At 40.4% G+C, this 19,791-nt stretch overlaps 2 protein-coding genes across 14 annotated transcripts in view; one reads left to right on the top strand and one right to left on the bottom strand.

Moving 5' to 3' along the window:
- Positions 1-227: 227 nt before the first annotated feature.
- On the bottom strand, positions 228-6,049 carry brms1la (BRMS1 like transcriptional repressor a). 4 transcript variants are annotated; one of them, XM_063497933.1, is made up of 10 exons: positions 5,903-6,033; positions 4,780-4,941; positions 4,469-4,559; positions 4,248-4,375; positions 3,243-3,322; positions 2,931-3,027; positions 2,737-2,826; positions 2,536-2,600; positions 2,349-2,448; positions 2,048-2,154 (listed from the first exon to the last, which is right to left on the bottom strand). In XM_063497933.1, exons 2-9 carry the CDS (start codon positions 4,916-4,918, stop codon positions 2,368-2,370), a joined length of 771 nt encoding a protein of 256 aa, XP_063354003.1. In that variant the 5' UTR covers positions 4,919-4,941; positions 5,903-6,033; the 3' UTR covers positions 2,048-2,154; positions 2,349-2,367. The 4 variants fall into 4 exon arrangements, with proteins under 4 accessions (XP_063354002.1, XP_063354000.1, XP_063354001.1 ...); XM_063497932.1 differs by lacking the exon at positions 2,349-2,448 and having other exon boundaries at positions 228-2,154; positions 5,988-6,049; XM_063497930.1 differs by lacking the exon at positions 2,349-2,448 and having other exon boundaries at positions 228-2,154.
- A 326-nt stretch (positions 6,050-6,375) lies between these two features.
- The window catches only part of ralgapa1 (Ral GTPase activating protein catalytic subunit alpha 1), a 71,413-nt gene continuing 57,997 nt past the window's right edge, over positions 6,376-19,791 (top strand). For 3 of the 10 annotated variants that reach the window (XM_063500055.1, XM_063500049.1, XM_063500045.1), the window contains exons 1-18: positions 6,376-6,730; positions 11,937-12,047; positions 12,129-12,178; positions 12,939-12,996; positions 13,179-13,222; positions 13,999-14,176; positions 14,319-14,434; positions 14,824-14,962; positions 15,583-15,791; positions 15,910-16,227; positions 16,313-16,492; positions 16,635-16,706; positions 16,815-16,963; positions 17,086-17,209; positions 17,343-17,489; positions 17,636-17,726; positions 17,997-18,161; positions 19,452-19,601. In XM_063500055.1, coding sequence (XP_063356125.1) covers positions 6,625-6,730; positions 11,937-12,047; positions 12,129-12,178; positions 12,939-12,996; positions 13,179-13,222; positions 13,999-14,176; positions 14,319-14,434; positions 14,824-14,962; positions 15,583-15,791; positions 15,910-16,227; positions 16,313-16,492; positions 16,635-16,706; positions 16,815-16,963; positions 17,086-17,209; positions 17,343-17,489; positions 17,636-17,726; positions 17,997-18,161; positions 19,452-19,601 — 2,407 coding nt within the window. In that variant the 5' untranslated portion in view covers positions 6,376-6,624. Of the gene's footprint in view, positions 6,731-11,936; positions 12,048-12,128; positions 12,179-12,938; positions 12,997-13,178; positions 13,223-13,998; positions 14,177-14,318; positions 14,435-14,823; positions 14,963-15,582; positions 15,792-15,909; positions 16,228-16,312; positions 16,493-16,634; positions 16,707-16,814; positions 16,964-17,085; positions 17,210-17,342; positions 17,490-17,635; positions 17,727-17,984; positions 18,162-19,451; positions 19,602-19,791 lie in introns of all 10 variants that reach the window. The other 7 variants (XM_063500047.1, XM_063500052.1, XM_063500053.1 and 4 more) reach the window with 4 other exon arrangements.

The raw sequence follows: 19,791 nt of genomic DNA, 5'->3' as shown, positions 1-19,791 counted from the left end.
ACACAATGTATACTTTGAGAGCTCGACAGGTTTTTCCCCGTTTAGTTCCTGCATCCATTGCTGCTTCCTTTTAAAGATGTCGAAGCACGCTGTGAGCTCTGCTGCAGAAAGTTGCTAAATATTTCATTGGTATTAATGAAGCAATCAGTTGCAAAGATGCGAGGCTGAAATTGAGAGCAAGTAGCTCTGCCGACAGCGCTTTCACAAAGACGCCTAAAGGACACGTTTATAAAACAACTTTTAATTGTAAAATCATCAACATGATAAACAAGAAAAGGACAAGGGAAAACATATTGTCCAACCTTTTGAATATTACATCCCCAGAACCTAAACATAAAAAACGATGCTATCAAATGGCAGTTTTGTTTCATCATCAACAGTGAGATGACTGATTAAAGGATTTTGGTGGTTTAATTCTTCCCCCTCCACGTACAATTAACATTACTGCAGGCTTTATAACAACGAAACAATGCTAACAAATTTGAACAACCATGCCAACCACTAAATTACCTAACGGTGTTCATAAAGATGGCAGCATTTACACGTTCATGAGGAAAAATGTGAACTGTACTTTGAAGAGCATGAGAGAGAGAGAGAGAGAAAAGAGGTAGATGTGAGAGAAGAGGATGCAACACCTGCAGAATGACAACATTAGCACTTTAACTTTTAATGTGCTGTTTATACATTACATTTGGCCCTCACTTAAAATAGCAGAAGTCCACCTTCTGTTCTTTATATCCATTGGATTATGATAAAATAACCAAACAGAATTTAATGAAACTTTCTGGTCAGTTTCAGCACAGATCTGGCTCACTTCCTTCAAAGTAAGATCTGGTATTGGTGGACAATTTTTTCAGCACATTACAGAGACTGCTGTTTTAGCATTCCATCACTGCAACTACAAGCCAGAGGAATATGCCTTGACTGTCCATAAACACTGTGTACTGTATAAACAAGGCAGACTGAAAAGAAAAATGCCTGTTTTTACTCTTACACTAATGACAAAAAAGTCTTTGTAAGTCAGCTCACTGACAGGAATTCTGTGCATTACTCTTTTCCGAATAACCCCTTTTATTGGTTTTGTAAAATATCTCATGGATGGTCTTCAAAACAAAGTAAACTGTATTAAAGGCCAAAAACAGACAAACAAACAAAAAACCCATATATTTTATGGCATCATTGATGAACTTGTATTCTCCCCCCACTTACGTCACTGGAAGCCTGAAATTTGAAAACCCACAGCAAAACACATGGTGAATCTGTGAAGTCAAACCAAGTCCTCGACCTTGTTGAGCATAGAACGACTGATTTCTTTACCAACCAATAATCAACACAGAGTTTGCGAGCTGTAAAAAGTCAGACTTAATGTGAATTTGATGCTCAGCTGAAATGTTTGCTTAAACAAATGACTCATTTTCATACTCCCGCCCATTTTCCCAGCATAAGCACACCAATTAACTCACTCAAGGCAACCACAATGTGGAGCAAGGACACCAACCTCACCGAATACGACCTTTGAGAAGCATTTAAATTTTTAATGAAGGCCATCTGTGCATCCGAAGTGAAGGGATGTATTCAAAATGTAAACACTGACTGAAAAGCATTTTGAAGGAACAGGTTCAGTGATGCTTAAGCTGTAGCATCAATGGCTTTTGAGCCGTTTTCATAACATTTAACATGAGATGTTTGTTTTAATTGTTGTGGTTTTCTTAACAAACTACAAAAACCTGTGTCGGCTGAAACCGTCTACAGAGCCTGAGTGTGAAATAAAGCAGCAATACCCAAACATACGAGCGGCGATCAATAATGCTTCCGTTCCTGTTTATCTATTAAAGTCATGATGGTTGGCAGGAGAGGCAGCTTGACCAATCATCTCACAGACAGGTGGAATCACTGTCAGCTGAGAAGTGCAGAGGATTCTGGGAAGACTGAGAAATGTCCTGCTGTGTGCGTTTTTATGACTGCAGACCTGAATGCCACCATGTGTCATGTAGAGGTTTCCGTGTTGGAGGTCCTTGAGGTGTTTTTTCCTATGCGGCTGCTTGTGTGGGTGTCTCAGCAGTTTAGAATGGGCCTGCTTCTGTCAGGTCTGAATGGGAACGCAGAGCTCTCAGAGTCAGATCTCCCTCTGTGAGGCCCGAGCGTAGCCACGGCCTGGGTGAACACACACATGATTGTTAAATGTTGCCTAAACACACAATAAACTGCCACAAAGAGACAAAGATAAGAGGATTTTCGCATTTCTGAATTTTGTGCCTCCTCATCCTTCTGCCTATGACTTGGAAATCAATCTCAGTACATATTAGATGTCTAAATTCCTAAAATGCTTCTGATGGAGAGGGACGTACTTTGTAGACAGTTGTTGCTTCAATTTCTCAAGGTGAAAACTGATGAGGATCCAGGTGTGCCACATGTCACATTATGAAAAGATGGCTCAGAAGCAAGAGCCTCAGGAGAGGAGGCAAGAAAAAGGAATCAGGAATACACAACCTGAGAAATAAGAAAGAGGGTGGAGTCCTGCCCATTAACACATACCTTCCTGATCGCGGTCCAGTCCTCTAGGATGTCCAGATCTGGTAGCATGTAGACAATATATGGACGTAAGCAGAGTTAAGGACAGTGACTGACTGCTAGAGCAGGGATGAAATGTAATTAGACACATGGATACACCACAAGTAGTTAAGTTATTTAGGAGCAGAATCATTATGAGCAAGAGTAAAGACATTAGAAGGATATCAGACACCACCGACGGGCGTCTCCTCTTCTTATCTGGACTTAAAGCATCTCGCCTCTTCTTCCTTCCTGACAGCTCATCGTTCCACAGCTCTGATAGAAAAATAAAAACACAACTTTGCATTCACTGTAATGTGACTTCACGTATATGGTGGGAGGGTATAAACGTAATCAAAAAATGTAAATGACTGTGTTACCCGATGTAATATCAATGCTGTGCCTGTCCTCCTCTAGTCTTCGGATTTTCTCCTCCAGCTCATTCTGCACTGTATCAAACAGCAGCAGCTTCTCACTCTGCACACACAGAGTCAAAATAACACACAAAACACATAATCATACACACAGACTGGCTCAATTCAGTTTTATTTATAAAGCGCCAAATCACAGCAGTAATCACCTCAAAGCCCTTTATAATATAAAGACCATATAATAATACAGAGAAAACAATTGCATTACCACATATCTGAATAAATAAAAAATAGTTTGGAGTATTAAACTGTGTGTCCAACCTCCCAGTGTTGGCATGTTGCCTGGATCTCACAGTCGTACTTGTTCTTCACAGACTCCAAACACAACTCTCTGTAGATACCTGCCAAAGACGGAGAGAGACACACAATATCCGAATGAATAAAGAGATCAGTGTGTCAAAGAACTTGCGCTATTACTAATACCACCTTTATTTGAAAGGGTGTGTCCAAAAAAACTTGTTTTTGCACGTTCTGAGTAATAACACAATCTCTGTGCTATCTAACTAAACCTGGGCCAGCGCTTTTTCCCAAGAGTCTGTTTAAGAGGTCCTAAAACACCACTTCAGTGCTGAGGCCAGATGCAAACAGCAAAATTCTAATTCACACGATGTGGAGAAACCCCAGTGGATACATATCCACAGTGGGGATTTTGCACATGAAGGATTGCTCCACATTTCCATACTGTGACATAGATAGCATGCAAAAACTGGATAACTGGCTAATATAAATCTTTACATAGTTAATGGTTGATATAAAAGAAAATTCCGAATGGATGCTATGTATATTTAAATTAGGCTACACCTTGCCAGCAGTCTGATATGCACCAATGCACAGGTTATTGATTAAACACACCAACAGCAGTCTTCCTTAGTAGAATGCTGCTTGTTACTAATTTGTTGCAGGATGGACTTCCATTATCTGCTAGATGTATTTTGCCTATGTGTACTTTAGACAGTGTTTCCTACAGCCACCTACAGCCATACAGTCACTGACCATGTTTGATTAAATAAATACTGTTTACTCCTGGATTTTGGTTTACACACTTTTTGTATAAATACAAAAAAAAAAGGCACACAAAATGTGTTTCTGCAAACATTTCACTTTTAATTCATGTTACTAGGTTACATGTCAACTTTCTGCAAATACAAAGCAGGCAACTCAACACCCTGCTGCACAAACTGCAGCTTTACCAGAAGGCATTGCACAGCTGGCTACATAAACAACGAATGCGAGTGTGATGTGAAGGTGTCTATGCGTTTAAGTTACCTGCCACCTTGGTGCGGACCTGCATGTTCTCCAGCAGTACTGCCAGAGGCTCCAGATATTCTGCCGCCCGGCCAGCCTCCACCTCTGCCAGCTTGCTGTTAACCTGACTGAGACGCTCACGATACAACCTGTACACAGACGCAGGAGTAAATATGGATGCAACTCACTGTTATATGACTTTCCTAAAACAACTCCCATTTGAAGCAAAGAGTCCATCTTACTGGTCTTTGAGATCAGTGAATTGCTTCTCCAAGTTGCACATTTCATCCAAACACTCCATCCTTCTCCGCTCACAGTCCTCCTCATCCATTTCTAGAACAGCATAAAACAAACATGGTATGAAACTAGTCTTTGATGGAAGAAGGGAGCAACTCGGTGGCTATGTAAGCAAACTCTGCTGAGTAGGAATATAATAATATTCAGTTGAAGCTTTGACAACTTTTTAAAATCTGATTGATTCACTCAAGTATTCATTTTTAATGACAGCTGTACAGGAATGTTCTGCTCATTTCCTGTGGCCAGTGTTTCTCACCTGAGCTGTCTCCATCCTCAGAGACAGAGGAAGTGTCAGAGTCCTCCTCCTCTGAGCTTGATGCCTCCTGCTCATGTTCCTCCGCCTCCATCTCCTCAGCTGTACTCTCCTTTTTCTCCCGGTCACGGTGCAATGGCATGGCGGCAACTCTGCGTCAGGTTACTGGTGTGGGACAGAAATATAGCCAGGTTGTTTTGGCAGTTGCACGTACAATATTCAATTATTTGTTAGGCAGCAGAACTCCTATATTTTACTTATGATAGTCACTCTCTTCTTCACCTCTTTTGTACACTGTTCATTGCTCTGGATGGTTGACCCCGGTATTTAAACTCATGTCCCCTCCCTACCTCTCCTCCTTGCTGTTTCACTGTTACACCTCCCTCACCATGCTCACACACTTCTCTGCCACCTCTGACTTCCTCATGCAGTACCGCAGTTCCTTTCTTCACATCCTACCATATGTTTTCTCTAGATTATTTAAAACACTAAGGGAAATTAGAAATCAGCATGCCACAACTAGTAGGGTTGATTAAAACGTTAATAGTTCAGTTGCTGCTCTGATTGATGCGCTCATCCTGAATTAATTAAATATCACTAAGAAATGTATTGCTAAAGAACATCAACTCTGTTTTTTCCTGCTGATAAAATTATATAACTTCGTAACTCAGAATTACTTCTGGGTTTTTAGTTTGATTAAGTCCTTCATATATCCAGCGATCGTTGATCAACCAGGTGATTTTTTTTAACTCACATTTACCTGTGTAATATTCAGCTTAACTAAAGAAGCTAATAATGTGGGGTATTCGTTTATACTGTTCGTAGTGAACGACTTCTCATACACATTTTTCTTCAGTTAACTGTTTTTAATGGTGGAACTTGAAAAGTATCCTCAAGGTGTTTGAATATTATAGACAATAATCGTACACATGATTTTATTGCTTATGCTAGTTTATTCGCTAAGCGCTCCCTAGCTTAGCTTTGAAATTATTCAAAACAAACAATACACGACAGCAGTATTAGCATTTCGTTAGCACGTTAGCAAGACAATATAGTTAAGTAGCAAGAAAAACTATCACGGCTTAATTACAAATATATACAAACAAGCAAGCTTTAACTGACTCACATCTTACAAGATATGTGGTACTTTGCAGGATGTGTTGGGAAAAAATGTTTTCGGAGGGAAAAAAAGTAAAAACTTATCGTTATACCTTAGTTACGATTACACTCGTGTGCTCCAGCTAAGCTAAAAACAAATCTCTGCAGGACGCCTTTATTTGTTTTGGGAATTGTAGTTTTCTTTATCTAGAATAGTCGAATGGATAGAGGACCACTGTGGAAGCTTAAACTGCATTACCCATGTTTCACCGCTCTAGCTTGAGGCGGAGAGTTCGAACAGAATCGTGCACAATTAAAACATTAAAAGATTAAAATCCACGTATGTCCAAAGTATGTAAGATCTGTGTGATATTTATGACAAACGGGATAGAAATTTTGCTTATTACTGTGGCATTTTTGCGTTGAATTTATCTGCTATCTATTATTTTGTTTTCCCTCCTCCCCTCCTCCGCCATGATGTTTTCTAACTAAGCAGCTAGTGACTGTTGTGGAGAAGGGAGGTGCAATGGATGGATGCGTTGCCCCGCTACGCTGTACATATTTGTCTTAGTTTAAAGAGAATGAGTTTCTCTGATAATTTTTTACCCGTAGAAATACTCCACGCTGTTGCGGAAGGCTGCTAATGCTCCGGGAGACACCCTTTTCGTTATAGTTTGAAGATTAGCTGGCTACACAGGCTAGCTCCTCCTTGCTGTCTACCATCGCATTCTTGCGTCTCCTGCCTCAGGAATGTTTTCCAAAAAACCTCATGGGGACGTTAAAAAATCCACACAGAAAGTGCTGGACCCAAAGAAGGACGTGCTGACGAGGCTCAAGCATCTCAGAATAGTCATAGGTGAGTTGGAAAGCATTATTAAAGGGCGAACAGCTTAGCTTCTAGATTTCAGTTTACTGCCTTGGTGCATGCCACACCAAACTCAAGTCAAAAAATCTCCAAGTTCCAAGTTGACTCGATTGTAGAGAGACACGCCAGATTTCTTTTCACAAATCATAACACGGAAGAATATTTTTAAATTGTCTCATTAATTCGGCATCATGTCCGTTGTCTTTCATCAAACATTTTGTAATGTTATATTGTTTTTTCTGAATTGTTTATCTCTGAAGTCATAGTTTCTCCCCCTTTTACCGTCAGAATGATGGATATGTAACTCTCAATATACGAAGTGAATTTTAAAGGAGCCTGACTGCTTCTGCTGTCGAGTTAAAGGGGAAGCTTTAAGGCTGTTATTTATATTGATTGTTTAGCAATTCCATTGCATCGTCAGATTTATGAATGGAGTTTGGCATGGGGTGTTTGGATAAAATAAAATCAGGTGTGATGCGCGTTGAACATCTAAACGACCTCAGTGATGCTTCAGGCCGTTTGCCAGGCTTCTCTGGTTGCTGCAGGGGCGTGCCTGTGTGAGTTTTGGGAAAAGGCCTGATGTGTGAGAAATGCTGAATGTTTTCTTAACATGTGTTAAGATGTGTTGCAACACAACACCACATTCAGGGTTATGAATGTGTGGGAGAATAAAGGAAGATAACAGGGTATTAAAGTGATGGATGCGTGTCTTTCACTGACACACTTACTCCCACACCGACCAGAGAGGGAAATAGCCTCTACTATTTCCTCTCTGTGTCCAGTACAGTAGCTCGGCTTCCTGTTTCTATTGTAAAAGTTACTGGTGTCTGTGTTTGTGTATGTGTGTGCAAGACAGAGAAGGAAAGGGGTGTGCCCCCTCCCTGTTCTCTATGGGGAACACAGGACCATGATAAGAGGCTGAGACACAAACACACTTGAAGTGAAATGGTCTGAAAGGAAGCAGATGATGAATAATGGCTAAAGACATGTTTTGCAGTCAAGTTGCCATATGAAATAAAGAAAGTGGTTTTCATTTGCACAACATTGAAGAATTGTTAACTGCAGCAGTTAAGTATTTGCTCATGTTGTTGTTGTTGGTGTTATTCCAGCGGTTGTGGGAAGCAGACAGGAGCACTAAGACTTTTGAGCAATTTTTAGGTTTTCAAAACTGGTCACACCTATTATGGCATAATGAGTAAAAGGAGCTGTTGCGCTGCTATGCAATCAGGTTAATAAGCAACTGTTCCCAAATCCCTTTTGGCTTTCTTCATTCCAGACCCCCACCTCCCCACCCCATCCCCCCTCCCTTTACATAAACGAGCTTTATTTAAAAAAGAAACCTGGTGATAAATTCCTCAGTTAAAACCAGTTGTTCTACTATTCTAATAACTTAACTACAGATGAACAGATGTTTACTGTGTGGTCAATAGTGGTCCAGTCAGACTTTCTCATACAAGGCAAGAAACAGTTTTCAGATTATTCCAGTTAAGTCCTCAGAGTGAGTAATGAGTGAGTTTTTATGTATTTATTATTTTTTACTCGTGTCTTGATCAAGAAAGTTTTGTTTGTTTCATTTTATTCAAATCGATAAAAACTTTTCTCTGTTTAAAAGTCCAAAAAGATGATGTTGAAAGTTTGATTTTTCACAAAATGTAGTTAAATGGACAAAATCAGACTTAACTTGCAGCGTACTGTGCAAACGAGCCACTGCCCCTTTCTTCATATTTTGTTTTTTTGTTTTGTTTTTTTCTACATTTGGTCCTGAGGTAAAGTTTTGCAGGCTTTCTAAAGGTCTTTCAAAGTTGTTGTTTTTTGTTTTGTATTCTTTTGTTTTTTAAATTTTGCTACGTTTTCACCCGTTTTCAGTCCAGTCCTTGTGCCTGGCCATTTTCATATTATGGTTAATGCCACTTAAAACTGACCTGCAAACCTTCAAGCATTACAAAGGGTACTTAACTCAAGGAATGAACAGAAAACTTGGCAAAGAACCAATTTTAAATTGTATCTTAATGCAGCCTGTAACAAAAACACATCATTTCTTCACATTTCTCAAGTCGAAGCTATAAAAATGCCAAAGACAACACAGTTTTATAGACTTGTAATAGGTGTTTGGATCAGTTCATCTGCTGTGTCCAAAAGCCTGATTAGAAGTCAGGTCAGTGGAAGGGTGGGTGTTAAGAAGCCACCTAAAAATCAGCTGCAGCAGGTCTGATGGTGTGATGAATCCAAATTTCTTATTTTTGCTTCAAGTCATTGTCATTAAGTATGCAGGAGGTCAGGAGAGATGTACAACAATGAGCTTCTGTAGCCATCTGCAAAACACGATGGAAGCTGTGTCATGTTGATAAATAATAAACACAGAAAGGTGCCATCAGATCCACCATTGGATTCCAAAGAAGAACTTCCAAAGAAGAGCACTGAATGCCTGTCAAGAAGTCTGCAGAACTATTCCTAAAGGCTACTTAAAGAAGTTACAAGAAAGCTGCCTCAGAGCATTCAGACTGTGTTTAAGAATAAAGGTGGTCGTGCCAATGTTGACTTTCAAGCTCATTAAGATTCTGCAAACATTCAAACAATGCGTTGACTATCCAACTAGGAGTAATGCATGAACGATAACTTAACAAGCAGCGAGGAGAATTAAAGTTTAGACAGACTGGGAAAAATATTAACTTGAAGCTGTACTGCATTGGTGCTCCATCACACATTAACTGATGTCCTCAACTAGTGCAGCCACTTTACAGTCTGTAGTAAGAATCTGTAAGCAGGCTTTGGAAACACTAAATGAAATTCACAGGTAATGTTATTTACCTTTACTTAAGGTAATGAGTCTGTATGGCATTACTTAACAGAAGCATTTTTGTTATACAAATGTTTTTAAGTAAATAGAATGGTTCCTAAAGGCTGATTTTGTTTATTTGTTTTAATATGCCATTTAATTGCCAGGCATTGCAAGGAAAATTCTTAATTAAAAAAACAATTGCTAGAGCCATACATGCCTGCATAAATGATTAAAGAGAATATTGTACAAATATGTCGTTACATTCATGAATATAAGGGTTTGTCTTTCCGGGATACAGATTTTGGAGACACTAATTCCTTTGGAGTTTCATCAGGAAGGGTGTCAGGGGTAAAAATCTGCCAAATCAAACAAGCAGCCCCACCCACTGTGGCGACCGCCTTGAATAAGGAAGCAGCCAAAAGTGGGTTTGTCCTGTATATGCAAATTTCTTGGACAACCAAAAAGGTGTTGGCCTTCCACTGAAGCAAAATCACCAGGACTGTGATTTAAAACTGTTTTACTCAAGCATAAAATTCATTTTTGTTTGTAAAACAGCCAAAAATATCAGGAAAATGCTTAAACTTCTGTTGTGTCCACTCACAAATGAAGGCCTTTTATGAGTTAACGCAAGTTATTTTTTCAGTTCTGTTTTTGCTTGTTTAGCGAACTTGAGCTTTAACAGTATTGCACTGTAGACCTGCACCACTGAATTAAGAAAAAATATTATTTATGAACATGATGTCTGTTTCGAGAATACATGAATTCACCATAATGATGCGGTGTGTCTTACAACTGTGTTATTGAGCTTAATGAACAACTTCTGAGAAGGTCACTTTGCAGGATCCTCAGTGGGTCATCTGATGTTAAATTATGGGGCACAAAGGCTAGAAGTTTTATCGCGTGTTATCCATAGTGAAAATATATCCCTGCTGTTTGAATCAGATGAAATAGCTAAAAAGACTGCATCATTTGCTAAGAGATTCAGAATCACACCACAGCCTTTTTAAAACTTGTGGTGTGTTTCGGTTTTGCTTTTTAGAGGATGGGGAGCAGATTCGAGTTTGTGCATGACCTTCAGCCACAGTGGTGGTTGTGTTTCAATATGAGTGTGTTTAAACCAGTGTGTTTGTGTGTGTCTCCCTTTAACTGCTGCCATTAATGGTGAGGTGCAAAACACATCAAGTAAACTTCCTTATTCTTGAAAAGAGACTGTTTGCATGACAAACTGAGCTGCGTGTTGTTTTTACAGCCTCTTTACATAACACGGGTATATTTAGAGCGCCCATATATGGTGGTAGGGTTATTTTATTTAAATGTGCTTCCTGTGAAGAAGAGTGAGAATTGTCCTCTCACCACTGTATTTTCTCCACTTAAGCATGAATTTTGACTTGTAGTTGAGTCGATTTGTATTTGTATTTCATGTGTAAAGGTTTAAGAGGCTTTACAGGGGTGTACAATAGACAAAAGAAATAAGCATAGGAAAGCTAATTTAAAACAAAATCACACAGAAGTGATACAGTGCACATACAGGCTGATATTGATAACACAAATGTTCTCTGTATCTGTAGTGTGTTCGATCACTAATGTGGCTGAACCTGCTGGTTAGTACCCCTCTGCAGCGGTACTATAAAAAGCACCATTTCCTGTTACCATCATAAACCAACAACACAAGTTAAACGGACAATTTTTTTAAAAAAGTGTCTCTTTATAGGTTTCTGGTAATCAGTAGAGTTTCCCTTCGTGACATTTTAGGTCAACTATTCAGAGATTTGGGAAATAAACAAGAAAAGCTCCAACCCCAGTTTGTCTCTGAGGAATACAGGATGTCTTAGTTTGACAGGCACGTGTGAGTTGTGACAAAAAGATAGTTGTGAAGCATTTTATATTTCTGACTATTTAATATCTGTTTTAAAATCAGATACTTGAAGCCAGTGTCCTATAAGACTTGTTATTCCCCAGTTATTGGTTATTCACTGAGTTAAAGTAAAAAGAAAATCTTTGATTTCTTAAACTAGAGGGGTCGAGTTGAAGATGCACATGTGATGTTTTGTTTGTACAGAGGTGGGAATGTTAAGAGGAATATCCAGGTCTTGTGAGTGTGTGATGTTTGGTTAATGTCTGTGTAGGTTCTCTGTCATCCAAGTCATGTTAGTCTAAGGAGCTTGAAAAGAAAGCGACTGGATTTTTAAAAATTTGTTGAAGATGTTTCAGGCTTCTTCAGTTCTACAAAAAAGAAGAATGAAGAAGCCTCTTGGATGAGAGATTAAATGTGTTTAAGAAAATGTAAAGTTACATTCATGTTAATGGGTGTAAACACTGAAGCAGATGTAGGGGAATTTATTGTTTTAATTTTTTTCCTATTCTCCTGAATGTGTATGTTGGTTGACCCTCTGATCCTTTGTACCGTTTATTTTTTAGAAAATGCGGAGCCGGCCGAGCTGAAGCAATTCTTCGACCTGAACTATTCTCATATCTACTATGTTTTCTTTGAGAATTTTGTCACCATTGAGGTCAGCCTCAAGCAAAAAGGTAAGTATTACAGGTGGTATAAAATGGTGGTTTAATGGGTTAGGGTATTGTAGGCATAAATAATGATTCTTTGTTTTTCAGGTCATAAATCTCAGAGGGAAGAGCTGGACTCGATCCTCTTCATCTTTGAGGTATTTGAAACCTTACAGATCTTTAGATTATAAGTATTGTACAGTTTGATTCCATTGAGGATATGTCACATTTGCACTTGCACGTCGTTGCCAGAATCTTAAAGCTAACTGTTATATGTGGGATATTTTTTCCACAACATTCAGTCCTACAAAGCTGACCTCAAAATGTCGGGGTTTGTTGGTAGAAATAAATAGCAGGACAGAGTGTGGCTGCACGGTGGATCCCTGACATTTTGTTAAGTCACAGAGGTGTTTGTGCTTCCAAAGGCTCGGCCTCTCTGTTGGTGTTCTCGATGGATGCCATAACACTGGCTATCATTCCACTGAATAAAAGACACTGGCATGTGGTGGTGCTTAGCATAGCCAGGATAAGATAGCTGTGTGTGTCTGTGTCTGTATGTGTGTGTGTGTTACTGACCTCCGTTTGCCCCTCAACATATTTTCAATTCAGCGCAGGGCTGGGCAGAGCACATTTCCAGTGAGAATTAAGATAAAGGAACATGCTTAATGCTGATTTTCTTGAAGAACTTTGGCCAGACAATAAACAGTTGATTGATTAGTTACATTGTGATATTAACTTTAAATAATACCATAACAGTGCAATTATGTAATGAAAACATAGCAACAATTTTTCCATTATTGCATTGCATGAATCTAGTGAGAAATCAACCAGCCAACCGGTGAATTCATCAGTGAATGGGCAATATCAATTATATAGCAAGACTCACTCTTTACATGAATGTCTTTTTCATTTATTTAGAAAATACTTCAGCTCCTACCCGAGAGAATCCAGAGCCGATGGCAGTTCCACAGCATTGGTAACTCACTTTTAACCAGTATTTTACACTGTGGCCACTCACACGGTTACCCCATATGTAATGTTGAATCTCAAACAGCCTCTCAAAGCATCTTAGTGCCTCTGGAAACTTCTTAAGTTCAAAGAGAAGTAAGAGTAGCTGTGCACTGCAGGTGATGAAGCTGACATGCCTTTCTCTTTCAGGGCTGATTCTGAAGAAGCTGCTGCACACTGGGAACTCTCTGAAGGTACTGCTCAGTGATTCAGTGAAACTGCGTTACCTGTCAGTCATGGCTCTTGATCCAGAGTCCACAGGACTGGATAGTCCTATGGACCTAGAATCTTTTTTGCAACGTTGCCTCAGTTCATTGAGTTTTGCTGGGCATTCATTTATGCACAGCTCTGTTAAGGTCCCACCACAGCATGTCAGATGGATTGAGAGCTGGACTTTAAAAGGCCTTATCTGTCAGACTGGTAGCCTCACATTTGACTCTAGAATATTTTGTTTTTTTCACCCTTTTCCATAATGTTGTTTTCATTTTATTTGGACTTTTGTTCCCAAAAATCATTTATTTATTTATTTAATTTTTTACTTATTTGTGTCATATTTTACTTACTTGAGTTCCTTTTTTTAACTTAAACTATTTTGCTGTAGCTTTGCTTTTGGCTGGTGTAACTTTGGGGATAAATGAAGTATATCGTCTTATAACCATTAGCTAGCTTTGCTTTCTTTCACTGTGTTGATGTGGATTCGGTGTCTTTTTTTTGTAGAAACCTTGATAATTTTGCTACATTATATTAAATGTTTTTAATACTATTTAATACTATACTACTATGTTATTTCTTATACTGTAAATATTCCAATGTATAAATTAAATGCCAGAGAAGTAAATAGTCAGGCTGGCTATCATTAAATGGATTAATGAACTAAATTAGTAATTCCAAGTTAATTGTATTCCCATACTTTGCTAAGCATCCCCCCCGTCCTCTCTTTTTTTTTCTTTTTTCTTTTTTGTTATTGTAGATCCGCCGTGAAGGTGTGCGCTTGTTCCTGTTGTGGATGCAGGCCTTACAGAGTAATGCAGAACGTGAGCAGCTCTGCATGTTTGCCTGTTTGATTCCTGGATTCCCGGCTCCGCTCTGCCACGGGACCCCACGGACCCTGGATACTCTAATCAACCCACCACTGAGTTTGACAGAGAGTTAGTCTTATCAGCACACACTCTCAAACACAGTGCATTAGACTCATAGATACATTACTTCTTTTTTTTGCACGTCTAATATATTAAAGATATTTCGCAGCCTTTAATGTCATACCATACTCTGTTCTTTTCCTCTCTGCAGCTCAGGTGACTCCAGAAGAGATCACTCCACTTGTTCCTCCTCAGTCAGGTGATAAGAACCAGGAAGATCTCACTGCCTACTTCCTAGAAGCTCTACTGAAATACATGGTAAACCAGGTATTATCTTGATTCTTTACTAACACAGTTAACACAGCATAACTACACATGTTGCAGTGCCTTACTAATGCAACTCACGCTAAAAGCATGGGAGAAACCGGGTTTTGGGTGCATCACTCACTGATATGGTTGTGGCCACATCTGACGGTGAATTAAGTACTGATCTAATTCCTTACTGGAATCATTAACCCCTAAAATACAAATTGCATCCCCTGTTGCCACACAGTAACTTGGCGCTTGTATTTCCTCTGCTTGCTGCCATCACACACTGATAACATTTTTCCCCAAAACAATGGTGCTCTTCTCTGCTTGACCCTATTCTGCTCTCCGTGTGACACAGGCTTGGTTGTCTGTCTGTCTAACTGTGTGTTTATGTTTCTATCAAACAGGCAAAGTCTCTGGAGTGGCGATGTAAAGAGAACCATGAACGTGGCTTCAGTTTCCTCTTTGGTCATTTCAGGAAGTTCTACCTTCCTCACATCTTTCCCAACTTCTCCATGGAAACCAGCCTCTACAGCCCCATGCTGGGTTAGTACTACTAAGTCATTTAGATCTACTAAATAAGCTTATTTAACCAAAGAAACATTTATTTATTTATTTGTGATGTGTACAATTTAGGCAAGAGGGAGCCAAATCTGGAGAGGAGTAATGATAAATGAACTCATGTTTTGGTCTTTCTAAACACTTTAAGCACTTTTATGGTACTAGCTGCATTCACCAATTCACACACGCATTACACCAATGGACATTTGACATGGACTGCCAGCCCTCCAGTTAATTAATCATCTGCTCTACCTACTGAACCCTAAAACTGAACTGGAGAAACGTGAGCCCCTGAGAGCTGGCTCATTATCATGGTGGAGCACCCAGCTGCCGTCGCATCGCCGTTTGAATTGTTCACAAATATTGCTGGACGTTACAGTAGAACTCTGCTTTGACAGTCTCACTTTGAAGGATGCTGTGTTGTAAGCACTGTCCTTTTCTGAGAAGACTGGTGTTTGTTCCACACTGTGCTGCTTTTATTATCTATGCAACATGACCGTGTTGTGTTCACTTTGTGCACAACAAGAACAGACACATAACTGGGTGATCGTACCTCATAATTAATCCTGTGCCCCTTAAATATATATTCCTCTCTCTATCCATAGATGTGCCTCCTATGCGTTCTAAGCCGTACTACAGTGTTGTGCGCAGAGAGCAGGACAGCGGCGAAACACTGTACTGCACTAAGGAAAGTTTCCTTCAGGCTCGAGTTGTCTTTATCCGCTGGCTGGTTTCCTTCTGGCTCGAGCCACGACCCAACACACATACCCACATCCCAGGAACAGAGGGAGAGAATGTCCCCAAGAACATACAGGTAAGTCACGAGCACATTATTATGCATCACTTGGTTCTTGTTTTTTAACTGCTCAATTTGCAGAAGCAAATGCGAAAGATTTTAAAATACCTCTGATCCTGTCTCTGCTTACCTCCAGCGAGCAGCAGCTGGATTTGCAGCTCGCTCCACAGGCAGCTCAGAGGACAGCGGTGGGGGAGGGATTCGATCTGACAGCCACCTTGAAGCAAGCGGAAGCTCAAGTGGGCCAGGAGGAGGAAGCATGGGGCTCTCCGGAGGTCCAGGGACTGAACCTGAACAGAGCCACTCGAACACATCTACACTGACAGAGAGAGAGCCCAGCTCCTCCTCACTCTGCTCCATGGATGAAGAGCAGCTGACAGACATGGAGGTGGTGAGAAGAGTGCTGACCAGCTCCAGAACCAACGTCAACTTCATCACAGAGATCTTTCGACAGGTTAAGGAAAAATGGTTATTTATCATAAAGTGAGAACAGTTTCCTTGTATCTTTCTTGACATGTTCATATTCCCGGTTACTGCAGGCGTTTCTTCTTCCCATGTGCGAGGCAGCGGCAATGCGAAAGGTGGTCCGAGTTTACCAGGAGTGGATCTCCATGGAAGACAAACCAGTTTTCATGAAGGAGCCAGAGGAGGGCCCTTATCCTATAGTCACGGCCACAAGTATGGATACAGGCTCGCAATTCGGAGACAAAGATGATGAGGTGAGAAATTTGTGAAATCAGTCATGTAATTAGCTGAAATACTCAGGTAAAAGTTATGTACACTAGCAGCCAACAAGTTTGAGTTCTCAAGACCAGCTTGAGGTAAATAGAAGTGTTTATTTTTGTACTTTCTTTTTTTAAGGGAATGAATAAAGTGATTGACAGTGAATTGTTGGAATACAGTGTTCATGCTGGAGTTCAAACTACACTACAGGTATGCTCTCACACAAAAAAACTGCCAAACTTCCACAATCTTGGTGTTATTCCTTAAATATTTCCTGTGGTTTTGATTGCCTTTCTTCCGTCTCTGTCTCCTCTACAGGTGTTTATCACCCACTCCTCTAACGTTTTCCTGCTGGAACCAGCCAACGACATTAAGATCCTTTTGGAGGAGCATGTCGATATGTGCAAGCGAGTCCTGAACATCTACCGCAGCCTTGTCATGCATGAAACCATGGACCAGAAGACATGGTAAAAACACAAACAGCAGCGTAAAATGCCATCTAAATACATTTGTGTCCTCTCAACTGCCTGCTGTTTCTGATTAAAGAAGAAGAACCTTTTAGCTTTAACCAGTGTTCCTGAATTTGTAGGGAGCAGATCTTGCTGGTTTTGCTGAGGGTGACAGAGTCAGTAATGAAAAGGCCTCCATCCATCATGCCTCAGGGCAAGAAGAACAACACATTGTCGGGCAGGTTAGCTGGACCCATCTTTCAGGTACGTTATAATAATGTCATCATCTAAAAGACTTCTGTATTTCAATATTATATAATCATGTATTTTAATATGTTACCACACTCTCGGGTTGCCAGCATGACTTATTTTACTTCATCCCTCTCTTTCTGTACAGACACTGATAGTAGCCTGGATTAAGGGCAACTTAAATGTCTACATAAGCAGAGAGCTGTGGGATGACCTCCTCTCTGTCCTCTCCTCCCTAACCTGCTGGGAGGAGCTGGTCACTGAATGGTCACTGACCATGGAGACGCTTACAAAGGTACTGAACAGGGACCACATATACCTCCGCTCTGCTATTAATATAACTAGATAAATTCAGTTCAACACTTATCCAAGTCCTCCAACTGTTACCACCTAAAACAGTGTGGTAAAAGGTTAAAGCTTTGTTATGTCTCTGTGTCTTAGGTTTTGGCAAGGAACCTGTACAGTGTCGATCTGAATGAGCTGCCTCTCGACAAGCTCAGTGAACAAAAACAGAAGAAACATAAAGGAAAAGGTGAGTCACTTTTACCGACCTTCAAAAGACATGTGACTTCCTAAGAGCATATCTGGAACACAGCCGGCTGATTGTCACATCGCACTGCTAGAACCAAATGTGGCTCTGGAATATAAATTAGTCTGTTCATGTATTATTTTTGGACTGCAAAAAACTGAGGTCACAGAAAAACTACAAGTAATTTGTAAATTTAGCAGATTTCTAGATGTAAATAGCACACATGTTTTCAGCTCAGTTCACTGAGAAGTCATTCCTCAGTTCTTACAACAGGTATTGGTCCGGAGAGCCAGCGGCAGGTTGTCGATCGTTCCTTCTCTAAAGGCTGGAGCAGAGACCAACCAGGCCAGGCAGCCGCCATGAGACAGCGAAGCGCCACCACCGCTGGGTCACCAGGCATCGAAAAAGCCCGCAGTATTGTCCGGCAGAAGACTGTAGGTCAGTATGCCCTCTTCCTAGAACTCTGCTCCCTTTAAATGTAAATATTCATAGCACTGACTCCCAGAATTTGTCTATGCGTACTTTGGAGAAATAAATGGTGTGCAGCAAGGCCAAACTAGCATGCTGTCTTTCCTCAGTAGATTTTGGATACCGTCACGCTCTTCTCAAGTCAGTTTTGTTTGATTTAATGTCTCTCCTCTGCTTCACTCCTCCTGCCCATCTGTCAGTCTGACAGGAATCTGTGGCATATGCTCACTACCATTCCTCTCTGGAGTCATGTTTATGGAAAATCTTTAGCTGTGGCCATTAGTATGAAAGATGTAGTTACAGCAATGCTTGAATAGGTTTAGCTGAGATGATGAATAAAACAAATCCGAAGATGAAGTTGGGACTTTAAAAATACAATTTTTAAATGGGGTATTTAGAGCTGTGAATGTAACTGTGATGCCCAAATTTGAGTAGTACTATTAAATATTTGATAAAATATTTGACTCTTTTGGTAGATAATTTTTTTAACCTTGAACTCCATATATAATGCTGTTTCCTCCTTTTTTAAGCTATATTACCAAAGATGTTTCAAACGTGAATACACGCAGCCAGCCGGTTTGCATAATCTCACTGTTATGCATTACGATAAAGACGGTTCCGCTCCAGTTGTGGTGACATGTTGCAGAAAACAATCGTATTACTGTGAATGCCAGAGTAGATTGAAACTAACCACAACAAAGGACGTTCCTCCACACTCTGCAGGGATTGAAGGTTTGGTTCCAGAAGGGTCTCTACAACCGGATTAGTTTAGGATATTTTCTTGAATATCAACATGATGATTCCCATTTTCATTTAATTTTATGTAGCGTTCCTGTTTGTCGTGGACTTATGAGGAGATTTGAGCTGCAGAACTCCCACCAGCTCTCTCACTGTCTCACTCACCAACTTTCCTGCAAAACTAACCCTGTCTCACCCCTCCCTCACCTTCCCTTCCCACCTCTGTCCCTCCATGCCCATCATGGAACCCACCTTTTCCATACCATCCTGTCACTTGTCTCTCGTTCCACTAATTTCCTGTCTTTATCTCCAAGCTGTGTGTCTATGCTTTTGTCTTATTTACTAAATGTAATCACTTGCTCTCTCTTTCTATTATCTTCATTTTTTATGTACTTTTTTCCACTTCTCCTTCCTCACTCACCTCTTAACCTTTATCTATACTTTTTTCCTCTTTTTTGTATTTTTCCCTTTTCTGTCCCACACTCTTCCTCTCTTCTGTTTCTCTTCTTCCCACTTCCTCAGCCCTGCGTAGCTGTTCTACGGGGGATTCTCTGCTGTCCTCAGCCTTTATCCGCAGTGCTAAGAGTGCTCCTGCTCTGGCTCCGCCTCTTCCTGTCCTCCTCCACCACCACCACCACCCTTTACTACCCCCCCTTGCCGACCAGCTGGCAGGTACACACTCTTTGCACTACCTGTCTGCCTGCCTGCTGCCTGCCTGCCTGGATTAGTCGTCTACACAGACTGAAACTCTGCCTGTTGTCTTGTCTCTGAATATTTCTCTTTTCTTGTTTGTTTGTTATCACTGGAGCAGCAGTTTTCATCTGCTCCATCAGCAATCATTGACCCCATTCCCAGTTCACCT

This window comes from Pelmatolapia mariae, linkage group LG16_19 (genome assembly GCF_036321145.2).
Source record: "Pelmatolapia mariae isolate MD_Pm_ZW linkage group LG16_19, Pm_UMD_F_2, whole genome shotgun sequence".
Lineage (NCBI taxonomy): Eukaryota > Metazoa > Chordata > Actinopteri > Cichliformes > Cichlidae > Pelmatolapia > Pelmatolapia mariae.
This window is presented reverse-complemented; position numbering and strand designations above follow the sequence as displayed.

Bases quoted from the DNA above. Each gene is read 5' to 3' on its own strand.
- brms1la (XM_063497932.1), bottom strand. From the start codon at position 4,918: ATGCCATTGCACCGTGACCGGGAGAAAAAGGAGAGTACAGCTGAGGAG. The intron at 4,560-4,779 runs GTGAGAAACACT...ATGCTGTTCTAG, and splicing joins TGAGGATGGAGACAGCTCAG to AAATGGATGAGGAGGACTGT. The intron at 3,323-4,247 runs GTAACTTAAACG...CGTCTTTGGCAG, and splicing joins GGTCCGCACCAAGGTGGCAG to GTATCTACAGAGAGTTGTGT.